The sequence below is a fragment of the Dendropsophus ebraccatus genome, chromosome 12 (genome assembly GCF_027789765.1).
Source record: "Dendropsophus ebraccatus isolate aDenEbr1 chromosome 12, aDenEbr1.pat, whole genome shotgun sequence".
Taxonomy (NCBI): Eukaryota; Metazoa; Chordata; class Amphibia; order Anura; family Hylidae; genus Dendropsophus; species Dendropsophus ebraccatus.
The window spans coordinates 71,598,308-71,619,528 of record NC_091465.1 but is presented as its reverse complement, the minus strand read 5'-3'; the positions used below and the strand labels follow the sequence as shown (position 1 = coordinate 71,619,528).

The following is a 21,221-nucleotide window of genomic DNA, read 5'->3' as shown; positions in this document are numbered from 1 at the left end:
TATAAATTGGGTATCACTTCAATCATCCTGACCTGCAGAATAAAGATAGGAATTTTAGCTCACCATTAGAGATGAGCGAACTGGGTTCGAGTCCATCCGAACCCGAACGATCAGCATTTGATTAGCGGTGGCTGCTGAAGTTGGATAAAGCCCTAAGGTTATGTGGAAATCATGGATACAGTCATTGGCTGTATGCATGTTTTCCAGACAACCTTAGAGCTTTATCCAAGTTCAGCAGCCCCAGCTAATCAAATACCAAACGTTCGGGTTCGGATTGACTCGAACCCAAACCCGGTTCGCTCATCTCTACTCACTATTATTTAGTTTCTTCCTGTTTCACAGAATATAATGAACAATGTCTTTTACAAGTGCTAAAGGTCTCATAAAAAAACAAATCATTATAATGCATGCTCAAGTCCAATCCTTCGGCATTTGATTACCAGTGGCTAAAGAAGTTAGATGCAGCCCCAGGGAGTCTGGATAATAGGCATTATCCAGGTTTTTCCAGACTTCCTAGGCCTGCATCCAACTTCTTCAGCCACTGGTAATCAAATAACGAATGATCGACACAAGCATGCTTGAGTTGCGCTCTTCTCTATTAAATCAATGGACTGTCCATGTAATTTAGGGCTGGTCTCCAAGACTAAGGGACTTTCTTTTAGTACTTTTCTCTTTGGCTAATAAATAAGGGCCCTGAACAGAGAAACCTTGTCCTAATAGTGCATATGCATTTTCTTTCTCCAAAGTGGCATAATTCCTTTAAGTTACAGTTAGACTGCAGAGCTGAATTCACAGTTCTGCATGCCTCAGAGTTTCAATCTCCTAACATTAATTGCTTAATATCTGTCAAACAGAACATGCATCATTCTTATACTAGGCTTTGGGGAAGAATGGGGAACTTTCACCACCCACAAGTTATAGGAACTTAATTTTCTGGATAGAAATTCAACATTTTACAGGAAAGAGTGTATTTATGAAACAAACAAGAAATTCAATGATCTTCATTCGCTGCGCAGGATCAAAGGCGTATGTTTCTTTGATAACGTTTGTAATTGTTGTCAAGCAAATATTTCACTTTGTTTTAAAAGTTAACGGAAAAAAAATAATCCAGGAGCGAAACCTCAAATTACTACAGGAAGATCAAAACCCCAAGCAAATCCAGCCGAGCAATACGTGCAATAGCGAACGCTTAGAATTCAACACTAAAATTGAGTTCCTAGGTAGATCCTCTAGTAAGTGTCTGGCTGGTCACATACATCTGTGGGTTTGACACATATTGGGGGAGATTTATCAAACTGGTGTAAAGTGAAACTGGCTCAGTTGCCCCTAGCAACCAATCAGAGTCCACCTTTCATTTTTCCAAAGAGTCTGTGAGGAATGAAAGGTGGAATCTGATTGGTTGCTAGGGGCAACTGAGACAGTTTCACTTTACACCATGTTTGATAAATCTCCCCCATTGTACCTACAAATGGACTGTACATGAGCTGTATATTAGAGCTACACGTATGAAAACAATGGCAGATTCTAAGTATGTTATGCCTTCTGAATTATTACTAATAAAACAAGTGATAATAAATCAACAAAATGTTTTGCCATTCAACACCCTTCATTTTATGGTAAAATAAAGGGTGTCTTAATAAGTACTATTGTTCCAGCAAAAAACAATCCCTCATATGGATCTGTATTTGGAAAAATAAAAATATTATGGCTCTTAGAGGGTTAGGAGTTACAAACATGCCACAAATCACTGGCAGGGGAAAAAGTTAAAGGAGTTCTCCAATAAAAACTTACTTGTCCCCTATGCACATCTTAGGGACATGTAGGAGATCTTGAGGGGGGGGGTTCAACCTCTCTGCCCCTTGGCAATCTCTAAATCGGCCTCCGACTCCTTTGTTTTGAGTAGAGATGCAGGTCCGGTACATGACCCGTGGCTCTATTCATTCTCTATGGGGCCACCTGAAAGAGCTGTATTCGGCCCTCTCTGACAGCTCCATAGAGAATGAATGACATGTAAGTTTTAATTGAAGAACCCCTTTAAGGCCAAACATAGGTTGGTCTTCAAGGGAATCAAATCATCCCACCTTTAAAAGTTGTGGATTTGTTTTTTGACTATAGGAACACATATGCAACAAAATAATCCGACTAACCAAACGACTGCTTCTTCCGCTCCCTATAATCCCTATTACAGGAAAACTAATCTGATTCCACTCGCCGCCAGGTTTCTACCTTCTTTAATAGACAATTATCCCGGCTGTATTTTGTATTCTCAGTAGTAGCACTCATATATAACATTATATACAGATAGATGACAAGTGAAAAGTAAATACTGTATGAAGCTGGAGATTTACGCTCGGCGGCCGGGCTGGGATGGTTCTTGTCTTTATTCATACATGAGAACTAATCAAGGTATTTACAGCTGCAGAATTTGTAATTAGCGCTGCTCATTACAGTCCACAGACAGCGCCATTAATAAAGCATTGAGCAGAGTCCTGGAAGCATCACTGTGTTACAGGAGAAGAAAAAAACAACTCTATAAGCAGCGATACACATTGTAGAGGTGTCACCGAACACTTGATGAATGTACTCTGGGTGTAGTAGGATCTAAAACCATGACACCTGATTTCTCAATGCATCTATAGTTGTATTGCATGAGAGTAAAGGGTTAGTTACTGCAGATAAGCAATTTTCCAAAAATTTGGTGTTAATCCAATTTGCAATGGTGCCTCTACACCCCAATTCTGATAGTTATCCCCGTCCAACCCCCATCCTCCCTATACACAGACAAGTCTGGCATGGCCGAACTTTCTTATGTCCTCCATGGGGAGGGAAAGGTTAAATCGCTGCCAGAAAGCTTTATCTCTCCAAGAACAATGGGGTCTAGCGGTGATTTTCCATCACGTCCTGCCACTATCTCCATCAACATCATCTGTCGGCCAAACCCAACAAGAGTGGCAGGTGCGGCTGACTGAAGCATTGGATGTATGGGGACCTTTAGAATTGGCCATCGGATTAGATTTGGTCTGAAACAAACGTGGTAAATTTGCCCTGAAAACATAATAGAACGTGAAGGACAAAGCAGGAGATGTGCGACTCTGTAGTAGTAGGAGTATCAGTACAGAATAGAACGTGATGGACAAGGTAAGAGATGTGCAGCTGTGGAGAGACAGTAATAGTAGTAGTAGTACAGGATAGGGCCATGTTTACATGGCAACATGTCGTAAGACACTGGCCGTTCTGTGACCTGGCCGGGTCACAGAACGGCAGGTGCAGTACCGGCCAGATGACCTTCATTTCTGATGAATTGGGGTACGGGCGCATCCGTGTGCGCCCGCATCCCAATTCGCCGCTGCGCACAATTGAGCGTACGGCCGGAGCCGCGCACTCCATTGAGTGCACTGACAGGTTCTTTGCAACCGCTATTCAATGAATAGCGGCGGCAGAAAACTGAAATGTCAGTTTTTTGTGCGGCCGGATGGAATCCTGGCCGAAGAGTAGACTATGTTTATGCGCTACGGCCGGAATTCCATTCATTCGCATTAAAGGAAAAGCAACATATGTTTTGCATAAATCACAGCCGTTGTTGCAAATTGCACATAAGTTGTGTGAACATGGCCTAGATTATGATGGACAAGGTAGAAGATATGCGGCTGTGTAGGGGTGGTAGTACTAGTAGTAGTAGTAGTAGTAGTAGTAATGGTGGTAGTAGTTGTAATAGTAGCACAGTATGATTATATGGACAAGGCAGGAGATGTGCGGCTGTGTAGGGGTGGTAGTTCTAGTAGTAGTAGAAGTAATGGTGGTAGTAGTTGTAGAAGTAGTACAGTATAAACATATTGATGGACAAGGCAGGAGATGTGGAGCTGTGTAGGGGTAGTAGTAGTAGTAGTAGTAGTATAGTATGGGATATGATGGATGAGGCAGGAGATGTGCGGCTGTGTAGGGGTAGTAGTAGTAGTAGTAGTAGTAGTAGTAGTAGTAGTAGTAGTAGTAGTAATACAGTATGGGACATGATGGATGAGGCAGGAGATGTGCGGCTGTGTAGTAGTAGTAGTAGTAGTAGTAGTAGTAGTAATACAGTATGGGACATGATGGATGAGGCAGGAGATGTGCGGCTGTGTAGTGGTAGTAGTAGTAGGAGTAGGAGTAGTAATACAGTATAAGTATATTGATGGACAAGGCAGGAGATGTGCGGCTGTGTAGTAGTAGTAGTAGGAGTAGTAATACAGTATGGGACATGATGGATGAGGCAGGAGATGTGCGGCTGTGTAGGGTAGTAGTAGTAGTAGTAGTAGTAGTAGTACAGAATGGGACATGATGGATGAGGCAAGAAATGTGCGGCTGTGTAGTGGTAGTAGTAGTAGTAGTAGTAGTAGTAGTAGTAATACAGTATAAGTATATTGATGGACAAGGCAGGAGATGTGCGGCTGTGTAGGGTAGTAGTAGTAGTAGTAGTAGAAGTAGTACAGAATGGGACATGATGGATGAGGCAAGAAATGTGCGGCTGTGTAGTGGTAGTAGTAGTAGTAGTAATACAGTATAAGTATATTGATGGACAAGGCAGGAGATGTGCGGCTGTGTAGTAGTAGTAGTAATAATAGTAGTAGGAGTAGTAATACAGTATGGGACATGATGGATGAGGCAGGAGATATGCGGCTGTGTAGGGTAGTAGTAGTAGTAGTAGGAGTAGTAATACAGTATGGGACATGATGGATAAGGCAGGAAATGTGCGGCTGTGTAGGGGTAGTAGTAGTAGTAGTAGTAGTAGTAGTAGTAGTAGTAGGAGTAGGAGTAGTAGTACAGAATGGGACATGATGGATGAGGCAGGAGATATGCGGCTGTGTAGGGTAGTAGTAGTAGTAGTAGTAGTAGGAGTAGTAATACAGTATGGGACATGATGGATGAGGCAGGAAATGTGCGGCTGTGTAGTAGTATTGATAGTAGTAGTAGTAGTAGTAGTAGAATAAATATATTGATGGACAAGGCAGGACATGTGTGGCAGTGTAGGGGTAGTAGTAGGAGTAGTAGTACAGTATGGGATATGATGGGTGAGGCAGTAGATGTGTAGGGGTAGTAGTAGGAGTAGTCTGATCAATTAGACCCCGACCGATTAAAACTTTTGACATGTGATAGCACCCATGTTAAGTCCCACCCAAGAAATGTTTACAGGCCACCTGAAACTCCCTCAAATTCCCACCCCTCTACTGTCCAGCTAATGGGACTGACCAAACAAAATAAGGACTGTTGGCAAGTTTACACCCACCAATTTTTGAGCCTGTTATGCTAACATAAATCTGAGGGCACAACAGGAGTTAATTTTTTTTTACTGCTGCATATAGGATTGCCTTTTATTGCAGTTTTTATACAGCTAATAATACAGTAAATAGGAGCACAATAAATGTATACACTGAGCGCCACCTATTGGTGGCTGGAGACAACAAGAATTTTTTCATGTATCCCTCTAATGGTTTGAAAAACAACAGGGAATTTTGAGCTGTGTGGTGAAAAATAACCCTTTTAGGCTATTTCTCCACTTTATTTCTCCAGCTCCGGGGCTCTTTGACTTCTGTGCACAACTCCGCCCCCCCCCCCTCCCCCCGGCCGTGCCACCTATTTTCTTATCTATGAGTGATGGTGGGTATCTTTATGTAATGAATGGGAAGGGGGAGGATGGGAGCTTTGCTTCTTTATTTGAATCCAGTACCTCTCGCTCTAAGAGAAATCAATGTTTCCAATCCAATTCATTAAATTAGACCTTTAGCAATTTATTTTGATCTATTGAACTGTAAAGGTTGAATTAAGTCCTGCAGTGTAAAGTACAATGACTGCATCAAGATACATTATATGGTCCGGCTCCTGGCCAGATAATAGTATAAGGGACCTTGCTGGTGGCATTCAAAGCTGAGCTGTTTTAAAGGAACAGAGAATTCGAGAATTCACTATATGAATTAATGTAAACCAGACTGCTCGTTCATCGTTCCCCAGCTATAACAGTAAGAGCTGCGCTGTCCCTTTAATAGGAGTTTCACCAGTAAATACAAGTCCAGGTATTCTCCAAACCTGTCATACATACTGTTACCTATGGTGTCTAAATAAGACCACGGGCATGGCTTAAAGAGGCACTTAAAGGGGGTGGAATTATATTTTTTCCTTTTCAGATCAGAACTAGTATCAGAAAGTTATATAGACTTGCAATTTAATTCTATTAAAAAATCTTAAGTGTTCCAGTACTTGTCAGCTGCTGTATGTCCTGCAGGAAGTGGGATATTTTTTCCAGTGCTCTCTGCTGCCACCTCTGTCTGTGTCAGGAACGGTCCAGAGCAGTAGCAAGTTTCCACAGAAAACCTCTCCTGCTCTAGACTGGGAAGAATACACCACTTCCTGCAGGACATACAGCAGCTAACAAGTACTGGTAAACTTGAGATTTTTAAATAGAAGTAAATGACAAATCTATATAACTTTCTGACACCAGTTGATTTGGACAGAAGAAAAAATTACCAGAGTACCCCTTTATGGCCCACTATTGTTTTTCAAATATTGGCTAGTATGTCCTTGGGCCCATTCTGGCAGCAAACTTAGGGTGCAACAAAAATCTCCGCACTCCCTGGCATTTTCTTTGCCAATGAGAATATTAGTACTATATTGTGAAAATGTTTTTACGCTGAGTTTAATATTTCAGCATAAAGCTTTTCTTTCCGCTAATAAGACTTCAAGCTTTTACCTGCAGGCAGTATACAGTAATCTTTGCCGCTGGTAATATGGCTTCCCAAGACACAGCATATTATATCAGACCTTAATGAATTGACTGTACAATAGCGGACAATTTCCACAGCTTGAAACTCATTTACAACACATTCAATCACAGTAATAGATCAAGGCTGTGTAATCAAGGTGTGCAAAGACAAATGAATGTTTCAGCTCTCTAACCCTGGATAACAACTGCCCAGTCAATCCTTGTCCCAGTAAGGGTACCTAATATACTGTGTCAGGCTAGACAAATGTGAGGCGTAATTGCTCCCACCATCTAAATATTTGGTGTGAATTGACATTTACTCGTCATGTTCTCGCTATAATTAAGGGGGTATTCGGCTCATCCCTTAAAGGGGTATTCCACTCAGCTAAAATACATGTTGAATCACCCCCCTCCTGGAGATTAACAATTCATTTCATACATGTCATTACCTTTTCAATCTCCTTCCCCCAGTTCTTAACCTGCTGCTTTGTGCTGAAGACACATAAAACTGTGTGTGAGCTGTTCTCTCTATCTTCGCCTCTTCTCTTTTCCCTTCTGAGATGGCTCATGTAAACAGCCTTCCTGGCCGACTGTCTCTGCACTCCGTAATGCCAGGAGGGTTAATCATAGTGAGGTCATCATTAACTTGACATTAGATTAACCCTCCGGGCATCAAAGAGTGCAGAATCTGCCAGGGGCTGTTTACATGAGCCGTCTCAGAGGGGAGGGAGAGGAGATGGAGAGAACAGCTTACATACAATTTCCTATGTCTTCAGCAGAAAGCAGCAGCTCGGAACTGGGGGAAGGAAACTGTTGAATTCCTGAGTGGAATACCCCTTTAAGGAAACATTTTAAATTTAAAATTTTCATTGTTTTTAGATTTTAGCATTGTTTCCTGGTAAGTTTTTAATGCAGCCATTCTGAGGTACAGGGTATTCCACTTAGGAATTCAACTAACAATTTGTTCCATATTTGTTGGTATGGAGCAAACAAATTTTGGTCCAATTTGATCCAAAAATTCAGAATCTAAAATATTCAGGATTTGTTTTAGCCAAATATACTGCTCCTATATTTATGGCCCTATACTGTGTGATGATAGTACAGCACTATAAATGGCAGATGGAGGGAGAAGAGGTTACTAATGCCTTGGCTTTGTAAGGTGCTATGTGAGCATAAAGAAGCCTTCATCTACTTTTCATGCACAATGCATATTCCTAGGTGGCATGCATGCACACAGCCTAGAGTTAGTCTATTTCTATCTTCCCCTTTTTTGCGCATAGCACATGCTAAACCCCACACCCATTTCATGTGTTGCCCCTTGCTGTCTCTGATATTAGAGACAGATTTCCCCTAGCAACTGGCAGTGACCAGCTTATTGCAGAAAATGGAGACACATTGGTGGACATTTACTATTGAATCTAAAACATGGGATTTTTCTACAGAGTAAGCCTGCATTTGTTTGTGTGATTTTTTTAATATTGCAAAAATGAAATTTTTTTTTGTAAATCTTTGAATGGACCCATTTTAGAAAAAGTCCCTTTTATTTTCATATTAAAGGGGCACTGTGGAGAATTTCTTTTTCTAATCAACTGATGTTAGAAAGTTATATAGATTTGTAAATTACTTCTATTTGAAAATTTCAAACTTTTTACGTACTTGTCAATTGCTCTATGTCCTGCAGGAAGTTGTAAGGTTTGTTTTAATCCAAAACAATGTTCTGCTGCCATCTCTGCTCATGACGGGAACTGTCCAAAGTAGGAGTGGTTTTATGGGGATGGTGGCAGCAGAGAGCACCATGTCAGACAGGAAAGAATACACCAGTTCCTGCAGGACATATAGCAGCTGGAAGTACTGGAAGACTTTTTTAAAATTTTTAAATACATTTTTTAAATAAAAGTAATTTAGAAATCTGACACCAGTTGTTTTAAAAACATTTTTTCTCTGTTGTACCCCTTCCATTGCCTAAGATGTTTCTTTTAATGATAAAATGATAGCTAATTCAATCTTTATATGTTAAAAAAAAAATCCCATATAAATAAGTCACACCCCTTGAAAAAAAACAAAAAACATCTCTATGCACTTTTACTGGAAAGATAATATATACTTACAGCACTCCTGATCTGCTTCTCTCTTCCTAGATAGTAGAATCAACTAGTCAGAATGTGTATTGTCCACTATTATACTTGGCTTCTCCCGAGGTGGGGATTTTGTCACAAAACTGGTCAATGCTTTCTCCTAAAAAGCAAAAAATAAAATGAAATAACTAAAAATAAAAAGTCACAAATTTGAAATACATCCGTATTCATTTTTTTGTCCTTATTTTTATATTGTGGCAACATAGCCTTAGACAGCAGCAATAATGGCTAGCTTTCCAAATACATTGGGCATTGTAGTCATAATCCACTGCACATGTGTTTACCTCAACGAGTTGGTGCCAGTGTTCAATTGGTTTTCTGGGATTTGCCAGCATCTCATTCCAATGTTCTCTTCCTGGCATGTCCGCGTCACCGCCCACACGACACATTCCGATAACCTCATTGTGACCTATACTGTACAAATGCAATGAAAAAAGGAGATTACACTTCACTTACGTGACTACGGCAAATAGACAACTGTTTTTGGGAAAGTTACTTTTTTGGGAAAGTTATACAGGGAAAAGAACAATATAATCCTTGTTAAAATAATTCAATCTAAGCAGATTTTTTCATTGCAAACTAGTAAAAGGCTCCATGTGTAACACGAGGAGTCCTGACCTGACCGCAGGTCTGGTTACCAAGCGTCCAAGTCTCCATATAACCACAATATTTAATTATAAAAATTCTTGTTTCCTGCTGTCACCTCTTACTGTATACAGATCAATACATCTGAGTATAATACTGAATGCATATGGAGCGAGCGCCCCCTAGTGGGGGCCAATAAACTCTCTGGGAAACAAAGGATCAGACAAAAGTAGTCTACTTTTGACAAGAAATGGCCAAATCCTTACCAATCATAATCCATAACTGCAATGGTGAGGCTCACGTGGTCCATGTTTTCATTGGGAATGTCAAACACAAGCGCCTCATTATAGGTTGGGTTCAAAGTATTCTTCTTTATAGACGTTTTTCGCTTTTTCAGCCTCCGGCCCTCGCAGATGAGAGACGCTTTTACATATGGATCTTTAAGACAAAGAGCACAAACAAGAAAGCTCACAATAAATCACCACGTGAGTTGAAGGTCAATGATATTAAGAATCTCTTTTCTTAAATGTAAGAGGCCTGACAGATGGAGCCCCGAGGTATTGACCACTTCAGAATATATATCAGCAAATTGATTTGAAAGATTCAAAATGTATAAGTTAGTGACAGGGCCAAAACTAATGGCATATTGGCGTAAGTGAAGAAGAAGCGGAGAAGGAAAGGCATTGCTTAGACATATATCAACATTGCATTAAGATTCTTCAAATAAGTGGCCAATACAATCCTCTTAGGAGACCTTCATCTGAGGGATGGCTCTAACCCTTGACCCTCTGTCCATCTTTGGTTCTGTGATGTTCCTATTATGTGACTGATCAATGTATATGCAGGTATCCTACAACTTCTTATAGTGTTCCAAAGGCTTCTTACTCCTTATAAGAATCTACTCCATATAACATCCCATGATTTAAAGATGATTGTATATTTAAAGTTAATTTACCATGAGGTACATTCGCTTTAAGACTTGCCAATGGATAGAATGGCGCCGATGCCGTGGTTCTTTTTTTGAACCATGGTCCGGTTCCCATGTACGAAGCTCTTCTATTCACAGGTACTGGGCCAGGGGTGAAGCAGTGGAGGTGGACCAGTCCGCCCCTAGTGGAAGGAAAACCCTAGCCCCTCTATGATGCTGCTCCATTGATTCTAAAGGAGCCGTGTCACAGAAGAGCGGGGTGTTCCTCCCAGTGGAGGCAGGCTGGCCCGCCTCCAGAGCTTTACCCCTGGCCCAGTACCTGTGAATAGAAGAGCTTTGTACATGGGAACCGGACCATGGTTCAAAAAAAGGACCATGGCGCTGGCCTCCCGGAACTGGCGCCATTCCATCCATGGGCAAGTCTTAAAGTGTCACTATTGTTTTTTTTTTTTTGTTTTTTTTTGCAAAAATCAATAATACAGACGATTTTTAAGAAACTTTGTAATTGGGTTTATTAAGCAAATATGGCATTATTTGCATTCAAAAAGACTTTCACCAGACACCCCCCCCCCCCCTCTTCTCTTTCATCCACTGCTCACTATCAGGAAATCTTGACTCTTTTACATCAGTCGAGGAAGATAAGTCGGCAGCAGAGAGCAGAAAACAAAGGATTACACAGGGGGACCTGTGTGAAAGCCAGTATTCAGAGGTCAGAGAGGTCAGTGCTGACTTTAGAGGAGATAGCTCAGTGTTGTAGCTATAAATTAACTCTTTGTTGTCCTGTTTTGGTGCCTCATCTACCTCATTTCCTCCCCTCTCCATAAGAAAACTATGAAGACAGGGGGGAGAGATTCAAACTGCAAAAATGCATAAAAATGCATTTTTCGGCTAATAAACCCAATTACAAAGTTTCTTAAAATCGCCAGTACTATTGATTTCTGAAAAAAATTGAAACGACAGTGACACTTTAAAGCGAATGTACTGCTGGTACTATGTACTATGGGTTAAAGGGGTTTCATATTGATTTCCTGTTCTTAATCTGGCCAAACATTTTACGATCATTCACCCACCAGTGTTTTCTCTCCGATCTCCCCGTATGCTTACCCAAATTAGCATGTATACTAAACAGGGAGAGGAAAGGAAGCTGCTGCCAGATTCCACTGGCAGAAGCTTAAATCTTAGTAAGAAAAGGGACTGGGCACAATGAAATTAAATATGCCCGGCTGTCCCTCACATGTGCCATCTAGGGAGAGTCAAAAGGCTGTATTTTCAGTAGATGGATAGATAATCATACTGAAACTGGTGAATTCAGTCAGCTTTACAGGGGATTTTTTCAATTTTGGGGTCTGGATGAGCAGAAAGAAGAACTCGGTTAATCACTTCTCTTGTCTTTTCTTGGTACCGCAAATACCTGCGCCCAACGATTGGTTGAGTTTCGAGAACTGGACTAGGAAATGCTGATCAATGATAACCAGACCCAGGGGAATGGTAGGTAAGTATTGTTTATTTTTAATTCTGAAGTCAGCCCAAATCCTTAAAGGAAACCTGTTACCATGAAAAGGCTATCTTATCTATCAGCATTATACTATAGAGATTGATATATATCTTTGGTTTAACTTGTCATTTATTGATCGATCTACTGAACTCCTGTGCTGTAAAATGATGTTGATGGAGTAGATACCATTTTTATGGTGACAGGTCCCCTTTAAGAAATGTTATTGCAGTGCTGGAAAACCTAACTATGCCTATGCAGGAACTGAATGTTCTTAGCACATGTCGTGGAATGGAACTTACCGGCTTTGGACTTCCTGCTTTATTATAAGGCTAGGTTCATACTGCGTTTTTGCTGTTCATTTAAAATATCCATTTTAGGGAGGAAAAACAGGTGCAAAAAATGGATGCAGTTGTATGCCATCCTTCAGGATTCATTTTCTATTGATTTACATTGCTAAACGAAAGGGTACATTTAAAAAAAAAATTACCATACAAAAAAATATGCTTTTATTTATGTATGTTTAACCCCTTTGTGCTGCAGCTAGTTTGGGCCTTAATGACCAGGCTAATTTTTCAAAATCTGACCTGTCTCACTTTATGCTCTCATAGCTCAGTGATGCTTTAACGTATGCTAGCGATTCTGAGATTGTTTTTTCGTGACATATGGCACTTTATGTTAGTGGCAAAATTTGGTCACTACTTTGTGTGTTTTTTGTGAAAAACATCAAAATATCATGAAAAATTTAAAAATTTGCATTTTATGAACTTTGAAATTCTCTGCTTCTAAAAAAAGAAAGTCGTAGCACATAAATTAGTTACTAAGTCACATTACCAATATGTCTTCTTTATTCTGGCATAATTTGGTAAACATATTTTACTTTTTTAGGGTGTTATGGGGCTTAGAAATTTATCAGCAAATTATCACATTTTCGTGAAACTGATTTTTTTAGGGACCAGTTCTTTTTTTAAATGGATTTAGAAGTCTGGTATCCTGAAAACCCCCATAAGTGACCCCATTTTGGAAACTACACACCTTAAAGAATTAATCTAGGGGTATAATGAGCATTTTAACCCTACAGGGGCTGGAGGAAAGTATTCACAATTAGGCAGTAAAAAAATTGAAAATTTAAATTTTCCAATAATATATACGTTTAGATTAAAGTTTCTCATTTTCAAAAGGAATATGAGACAAAAAGCACCCCAAAATTTGTAATGCAGGTTCTCTTGAGTACAACGGTACCCCATATGTGGGCGTAAACCACTGTATGGGCACACAGCAGGGCTCAGAAGGAAGGGAGCGCCAATTAGCTTTTCCAATGCAGATTTTGCTGAAGAAGTTTCTGAGCGCCAGGTGCGTTTGCAGAGCCCCTGTAGTGTCAGCAGAGAGAAAACCCCCCATAAGTCACCCCATTTTGGAAAGTACACCCCTCAAAGAATTCATCTTGGTGTGTGGTGACCATTTTGACCCCACAGGTATTACAGGAAAGTATTCAAAAGAAGACAGTAAAAATGAAAAACTTGAATTCTTCCAATAATATGTTCGTTTAGTTTGAAATTTCTCAATTTCACGAGGAACAAGAGGAAAAAAGTACCCCAAAATTTGTAACGCAGGTTCTCCTGAGTACAATGGTACCCCATATGTGGGCATAAACCACTGCATGGGCACACAGGAGGGCTCAGAAGGGAAGGAGCGCCAATTAGCTTTTTCAATGCAGATTTTGCTGCAGAAGTTTCCGAGCGCCAGGTGCGTTTGCAGAGCCCCTGTAATGTCTGCAGAATAGAACCCCCCCAAAAGTCACTCCATTTTGGAAAGTGCACCCCTCAAAGTATTCATCTTGGTGTGTGGTGACCATTTTGACCCCACAGGTATTAGAGGAAAGTATTCAAAAGTAGACAGTAAAAATGAAAAACTCAAATTTTTCCAATATTATGTTCTTTTAGTTTGAAATTTCTCAATTTCACGAGGAACAAGAGGAAAAAAGTACCACAAAATTTGTAACGCAGGTTCTCCTGAGTACAATGGTACCTCATATGTGGGCATAAACCACTGCATGGGCACACAGGAGGGCTCAAAAGGGAAGGAGCGCCAATTAGCTTTTTCAATGCAGATTTTGCTGAAGAAGTTTCTGAGCGCCAGGTGCGTTTGCAGCGCCCCTGTAGTGCTAGCGGAGTAAAATCTCGCCATAAGTCACTCCATTTTGGAAAGTGCACCCCTCATAGAATTTATTTTGGGGTGTGGTGAGCATTTTGACCCCACAGGTATTTGAGGAAAGTATTCAAAAGTAGACAGTAAAAATGAAAAACTCGAATTTTTCCAATAATATGTTCCTTTAGTTTGAAATTTCTCAATTTCACGAGGAACAGGAGAGAAATGTCACCCCAATATATGTAACACAGGTTCTCCTGAGTAGAACGGTACCCCATATGTGGGCATAAACCACTGCATGGGCACACAGCCGGGCTCAGAAGGGAAGGAGCGCCAATTAGCATTTTCAGTGCAGATTTTTCTGTAGAAGTTTCTGAGCGCCAGGTGCGTTTGCTGAGCCCCTGTAGTGTCAGCAGAATAGATTCCCCCCAAAAGTCACCACATCTTGGAAAGAGCACCCCTCAAAGAATTCATCTTGGGGTGTGGTGACCATTTTTACCCCACAGGTATTAGAGGAAAGTATTCAAAATTGGCCAGTAAAAATGAAAAACTCGAATTTTTCCAATAATATGTTGGTTTAGTTTGAAATTTCTCAATTTGACGAGGAACAGGAGAGAAAACGTACCCCAAAATCTGTAACGCAGGTTCTCCTGAGTACAACGGTACCCCATATGTGGGCATAAACCACTGTATGGGCACACAGCAGGGCTCAGAAGGGAAGGAGCGCCGATTTACAGGAGCAAAACCGCAGCTAGTAATGGTTATTAGAATAGCGCAGTTACTAAAATAAGATAAAAAAAATGAGATTACAGGTAATGTGGGGTGGTTACGGGCAACCAGGGGTGGTTATGGGCAACCTGAGGTGGTTACAGGTAATCTGGGGTGGTTACGGACAACATGGGGTGGTCACGGGCAACCTGCTGTGATTACGGCAACCTGGGGTGGTTACAGGCAACGTGGGGTGGTTACAGGCAACGCGGGGTGGTTACGGGCAATGTGTGGTGGTTATGGGCAACGTGTGGTGGTCACGGGCAACCTGCTGTGGTTACGGCAACGTGGGGTGGTTACAGGCAACGTGGGGTGGTTACAGGCAACGTGGGCTGGTTACAGGCAACGTGGGCTGGTTACAGGCAACGTGGGCTGGTAACGGGCAACGTGGGCTGGTTACGGGCAACCTGCTGTGCTTACAGACAATCTGGGGTGGATACGGGCAACGTGGGGTGGTTACGGGCAACCTGCAATGCTTACAGACAATCTGGGGTGGTTACAGGCAACGTTGGCTGGTTACGGGCAACCTGCAGTGCTTACAGACAATCTGAGGTGGATACGGGCAACGTGGGGTGGTTACGCGCAACCTGCAGTGCTTACTGACAATCTGGGGTGGTTACGGGCAACGTGGGGTGGTTACGGGCAATGTGGGGTGGTTACGGATAAACTGAAGTTCTTATAGGTAATCTGGGGTGGGTACCTGTAATCTGACATGGGCACCGCAATCTGGAGGGGGTCATTGGCAATTTGGGGTGGTCAGAGGCAAGGTGCGGTGGTCAGAGGCGACGTGCGGTGGTCAGAGGCGACGTGCGGTGGTCAGAGGCATTGTGGCGTGGTCAGAGGCATTGTGGCGTGGTCAGAGGCATCGTGGCGTGGTCAGAGGCATTGTGGCGTGGTCAGAGGCAACGCGCAGTGGTTACGTGCAATCTGGGGGGGTTACATGTAATCTGGCATGATTACGGGGAACCTGGGGGGGTTATGTGCAACCTGGAAGGGTTACAGACAATCTGGGATTGTTACTGATAAACTGAAGTGCTTATAGGTAATCTGGGGTGGGTACATGTAATTTGGGGTGGTTACGGGCAATCTGGAGGGGGTCACTGGCAATTTGGGGTGGTTACGGGCAACGTGCGGTGGTTACGGGCAACGTGCGGTGGTTACGGGCAACGTGCGGTGGTTACGGACAACGTGCGGTGGTTACGGGCAACGTGCGGTGGTTACGGACAACGTGCGGTGGTTACGGGCAACGTGCGGTGGTTACGGACAACGTGCGGTGGTTACGGGCAACGTGCGGTGGTTACGGGTAATCTGGGGAGGGGTTAGGGGTAATTTGGGAGTAAACTGCAATTATTACTATAATAAAAAGTGTGTGTTTTATTTTTTTGTATGTTTGTCACTTTTTGTACTTTACATATTCATTTTCACTGTATTACTATGATTACTGTGATATTTTCTATCTCAGTAATCATAGTTCAGTGACAGAGACCAAATTGGTCTCTGTCACCTTAAATTTTCAGAGTTGGCTGGTTGTGAAGCGCATGCGCACTTCATAACCAGCCAGGACGTCGAGGAGGAAGGAGCTCCGTCGATCCGGTGAGTATATGGGGAAGGGGGGGGTGACTGGGGGACGGGGGTGACAGGGGGGGTGGGGGGCGACTTGGGGGGTGGGGGGACATCACTTTTTATCCCCTGTCACCAATCATTCATGGTGACAGGGGATAAAAAGTGCCGGGAGCACATGGCACAAGCGATCAGCGGTATATAGTATATACCGCTGATCGCTTGTACCGGGACCCCACAGGGGGGTCCCCGATGACTGCCCCATGCTCTCCGCTACCTCCGGTGGCGGAGAGCATGGGGCTTTCATTCATTTTAACCTTTTAATCGCTGTGAACCGACGTTAGTCGGTTCACAGCGATAGCGGCGGCCATCTTGGAAATGATGGCCGCCGGGGGAGGGGGGTTAGTTATCGGGGCACTAGGGGGGGCTGATCTGAGGTCTGGGGGATACTTATTTCATCTCCCCCCGCCGTAGATTCACGGCGGGGGGAGATGAAAGGTGGCGGCGGCACCGGTACTCTCATTTACCGACGGTCGCCGCTATAACGTTAATAGCGGCGATCGTCGGTAAGGGGGGGGGCCGGGACGGACCTCACACACTGCCCCAACCCCTCAGCTACCTCCGGTAGCCGGGGGGATGGGGTGGGGGCCGTCCCGGCCCCGCAGCCTTATTCTCTGCCATCGCCGTAAAAAGCTGATGGCAGCAGAATAAGGCCCATTAGTGACCGCCGTAGAAAGCCGTATCGGCGGTCACTAAGGGGTTAAGAGAAGTCCGGTGCTGCAATGTTTTTTTTTTAAAAAAACAAGGAGGTGGGAACATAATAACCACCACTACTCACCTGTCCCCATGCCTGTCCAGTCGCGGGGCTCTGGGAACCTCTTGTTACCCGACGTCATGACCCAGCTGATTGACAGCCCGCTCAGCAAGTCAGTGACTGGGGCAGAACGCTGCTCCAGTCACTGATTGGCTAAGTGGGCTGTCCATCAACTGGGGCATGACGTCGGGTGAGAAGAAGTTCCCAGAGCCCCACGGCTAGACAGGCACGGGGAAAAATCCCTTCCTGGGGGTCTGGAAGGCGGTGGGGCGGCACTTCACGGGTACGGATAGAGGTAAGTAGTGCTGCCGCTGTTAGCTGACAGTTTTTTTAAATTACTGGACTTCCCCTTTAAATTGAATATTCAAAAATGGATACCGTGAAACAGGAGACAAAATAGCAGTGTGAGTGTAGCCTAAGGGTACTATTACACGGAACGATAATCGTCTGAATCAGCCCGATTCAGCCGATTATCGCTCCGTGTAATAAAGACAATGATCAGCCGATGATCATTGTCATCGGTTAATCGTTGATATAGGTTAGAACCTATAATTGTCGGGCGCCGACCGTGCACCACTATGTGTAATAGCGGTGCGCGGCCGGCGACTGAGGATCTGCATTACCTATCCACGCTCCAGGGCTGCTGCTGCGGTCCGCTTCTCCCCGGGTCCCGCACGCTCTAGCTTCAGCTAACAGGCCATTCAGCCAATCAAAGGCCGGGACCACGGCGGCCTGAGATTGGCTGAGTGGCCTGTCAGCTGACAGGCCGCTCTGAAGCTAGAGTGCGCGGGATTCGGGGAGAAGCGGACCGCAGGAGCAGCCCTGGAGTGTAGATAGGTAAAGTATATAGTTTAAGCAAGGGCTACAAGGACGTCGGTAACGATGTCCTTGCAGCCCTTGTTACACGATTATCGCGCCGTGTAATAGGCCCAGTAAACGAGCGCCAATCTAGCAGATCGGCGCTTGTTTACAGTTGTTATCGGGTCCCTATCATCCTGTCTAATAGTACCCTAAGGCTGAACTTTGAATGTAGGGAGGAGATTAGATGGAACATAATATAAAGACATGTAAGGGATGTTGTAATTGCTGATGTATAGCCAATACTGCTATAGACAATCCTTGGTTGAATGCCACCACGATGTCTAGGAGCGCCATTCTCAGTTTTGGCCTAGTATATAAATTACAAAGGAAACTTTTTATCTTCCATGTTTGAGAACTCTTTTGAATCTAATCACAAGGCGGATATGCGCTACCAATCCTCAAACCTTTTCTTCCCTTACCCCTCCTGGTGTTTCCAATAAGACAAAAGCTGGAAGAACACGAAGAACACAGTTTCGCCAGTTTCAGATCATGATTAATATGAGCAAAATTCCAATCTTTAAATCTGTTGTTTTGACTTCAGACGCAGTAGCAATACCAAAGTGATGAAAATCAATTATTAATCACAGGCAGCTTCATTTCTACGAGAGGGTTCAGAAATGTTCTGTCTACTTCCTCTGTCGTCGCTCTAGTGCTGATTGTTTAGGTCATGAAATATTTAGTATAGGTTAGTAAAAATAATCTACAGCGTACCGCAAGTTTCATTCTGTTGCATAACTGTAATGTTAAAACCAACTTTACTTAAAGGGAACCCTTCATCAGCTTCTCAAACCACAAGCCATCAGGGTGGTCCCCACTAGCCCCGACCCACTAGCGGGGAGAAGCCACTATGTGTAGAACTTATGACTAAACATGAGCGCAGTAATTCACCTGAGAAGCCGGTCAGATCCATTGCCTTTAGATTGGTTGCTTTGATGATGGTGACAGTAAGGCGGCCTGCAGTTGGGAGGTAACACAGCGAAAAGTTGATTTCACCCAAGTCGGCTTTCTCCTTGAAAGGCAAAAAAGACAATGAAATGTTTCCTGGTTTTATAGCAAGAGGGAAAGTTCAGCAAAAACATTCTGTAATGAAATCAGTTAAAGGAAAACTAGAACACAAGGTATACACACTTCACTAGATGTTTGCACATCTCCATCAATGTCCTAAAGGAACAGGATGTACTAAAGGTGGCCATACACATTCAATAACTGATGGCTAAACGATCATTCAGCCATCAGTTATCTCTCCCGACCAGCTCCTGTCTTCCCCATACACAAGTGTTCGGCAAGGTCGAGCATTCCTGTGTTATCTATGTGAAGGGGAGGAGTAGACCACAGCAAGACAGCTCTAGTTCCCATACGTCTTAAACTTGGATTGGCCATACCCACCACTTGTGGTCGGTGATTTTCCATAATATCCAACGCCTATCACCACTATCATCTGTCATTGGATGGTCGAAAGAGCCTTATACACCTTAGATCCACGTCATTCTGAGGTGTATGGTGCTCTCCTGACTATGAACCGAAGATGATGTCAGTGGTGATAGGGGTCGGACGTAATGGAAAATCACCGCCTGTCCACAAGAGGTGTGGAAGGCCAATCAATATCAAAGGTGCATGGGTAACTTAAGGATGAGGCTATAGTATATATCACAATTACTATATGAATTTATCAAAACCACTAGGCATCAGGCCCAGTGGCCAAATGGATAAGACATTGGCCTCTAGTGCTGGGGATTGTGAGTTCAAGTCTTGCCTTGGTCACTCAAAATTAAAGCCGCTCGAAAGTCCTAATATGTTTCTCATGGATGATATTCTGAACATTTAGCTTCTGAGTCATATTCCAACAGATGTGGTTAGTACATCTACAGTAAGTGAATGAAAACCTGGTATCCTGAGATTATAATAATATAGGAGCGGACTAGATGGACCAGTGATTTTATTTCCGACAATCATCTATGTTTCTACTTTTTCTGTAATTTATTTGCACTTTATCAGTAATTGTCCACTTTCTCGGGCTAACTGTGAGTTGCTAAGCATTTGTACTATGTACCAATGAAATGTAGTTAAAGTAAAGAAAATGTACAAGGCAATCACTGTATGTGGTAATGGGGATGTGTAAGGTCACTCTAAATCCATCTTTCCAGGGTTCTTTACAATTGAGAGAAAAACTATTAAAACCATTAAAATGAAAGTTTCTTAAAAACTGGAGGCTTCTTTTATGGTTGAGTATTTTATTAAAGGTGTTATCCAGCCCTACAAAAACATGGCCAGAGACAGCACCGCTCTTGTCTCAAGCTCAGGTATAGTTTGCAATTAAGCTCCATTTACTTAGATGGAACTAAGTTGCAAAACCCCCACCCAAATTGGAGACTATGTGGGGCTGTCTCTGGAAAAAAGTGGCCATGTTTTTGTAGTGCTGGATAACCCCTTTAATACAGGGTTACTGACTGCTGACAAGGTATAAAAAAGATGCAATCTAATGGCCCCCATACACCTTAGAAGCAGAACAGATGACCTCACTTGGTGGGACCAGCCTTCAACTGCCAGTCCTTTTTTGTTTTTGGGGTAGCTAAGCAGTCACCGGCGGAAGCTTATGTCCCATCTTGCCATGCTCAACACATGAACGTTGACAGTGCCGTCCCATGGCCCCCGTTCCCTGACTGTGCACGCCTGCGGGGTTGGTAGCCACTGACTGGCACGGTGTGGACTAAGTGTAGGGACCCATGTGTATCAGATACCTGCACGATGGTACATGGGGCAGTATGGCTTGATCAATTCATACACAAAATTCTGATGTGTTTTTTATTTAGCCTAGCGGCACTAGTATCAGCCATAGGTGTGAGGTGCAGCGCTCTATTTCTTCCCTGAACCGCATTTTGTTTCTCTCTTTTCTCCGTGTTTTGCACTCCTCCTGGTGAGACCCACATGACCGCAATTAGCAGTAGACACCTGAGTGCACATGGTTTTAATCCCTCCTGTCTTTTCCCATTCTGTCTGCAGCAGCTATGGTGAGCGCAATACCTCATCCAGACTTGTGCTGTTTGGGGGCGACCTTCTCCGCCGGCGGTGCAGGCCGGGTTCTGGTGGGGTGTTTTTGGGTCTGGTCCTGTGGCATGGGGGTCGCAGGGCCGTCCCATGGCCCCCGCTCCCTGACTGTGCGCGCCTGCGGGGTTGGTAGCCACTGACTGGCACGGTGTGGA

At 43.3% G+C, this 21,221-nt stretch overlaps 1 protein-coding gene across 1 annotated transcript in view; it reads right to left on the bottom strand.

Annotated features, from left to right (window-relative positions):
* Positions 1-8,881: 8,881 nt before the first annotated feature.
* Positions 8,882-21,221, bottom strand: part of SYT3 (synaptotagmin 3) — an 85,439-nt gene continuing 73,099 nt past the window's right edge. The window contains exons 5-8 of the mRNA XM_069947649.1: positions 18,910-19,030; positions 9,717-9,888; positions 9,150-9,279; positions 8,882-8,965 (exon numbers count right to left, since the gene is read on the bottom strand). Coding sequence (XP_069803750.1) covers positions 8,882-8,965; positions 9,150-9,279; positions 9,717-9,888; positions 18,910-19,030 — 507 coding nt within the window. The remainder of the gene's footprint in view (positions 8,966-9,149; positions 9,280-9,716; positions 9,889-18,909; positions 19,031-21,221) is intronic.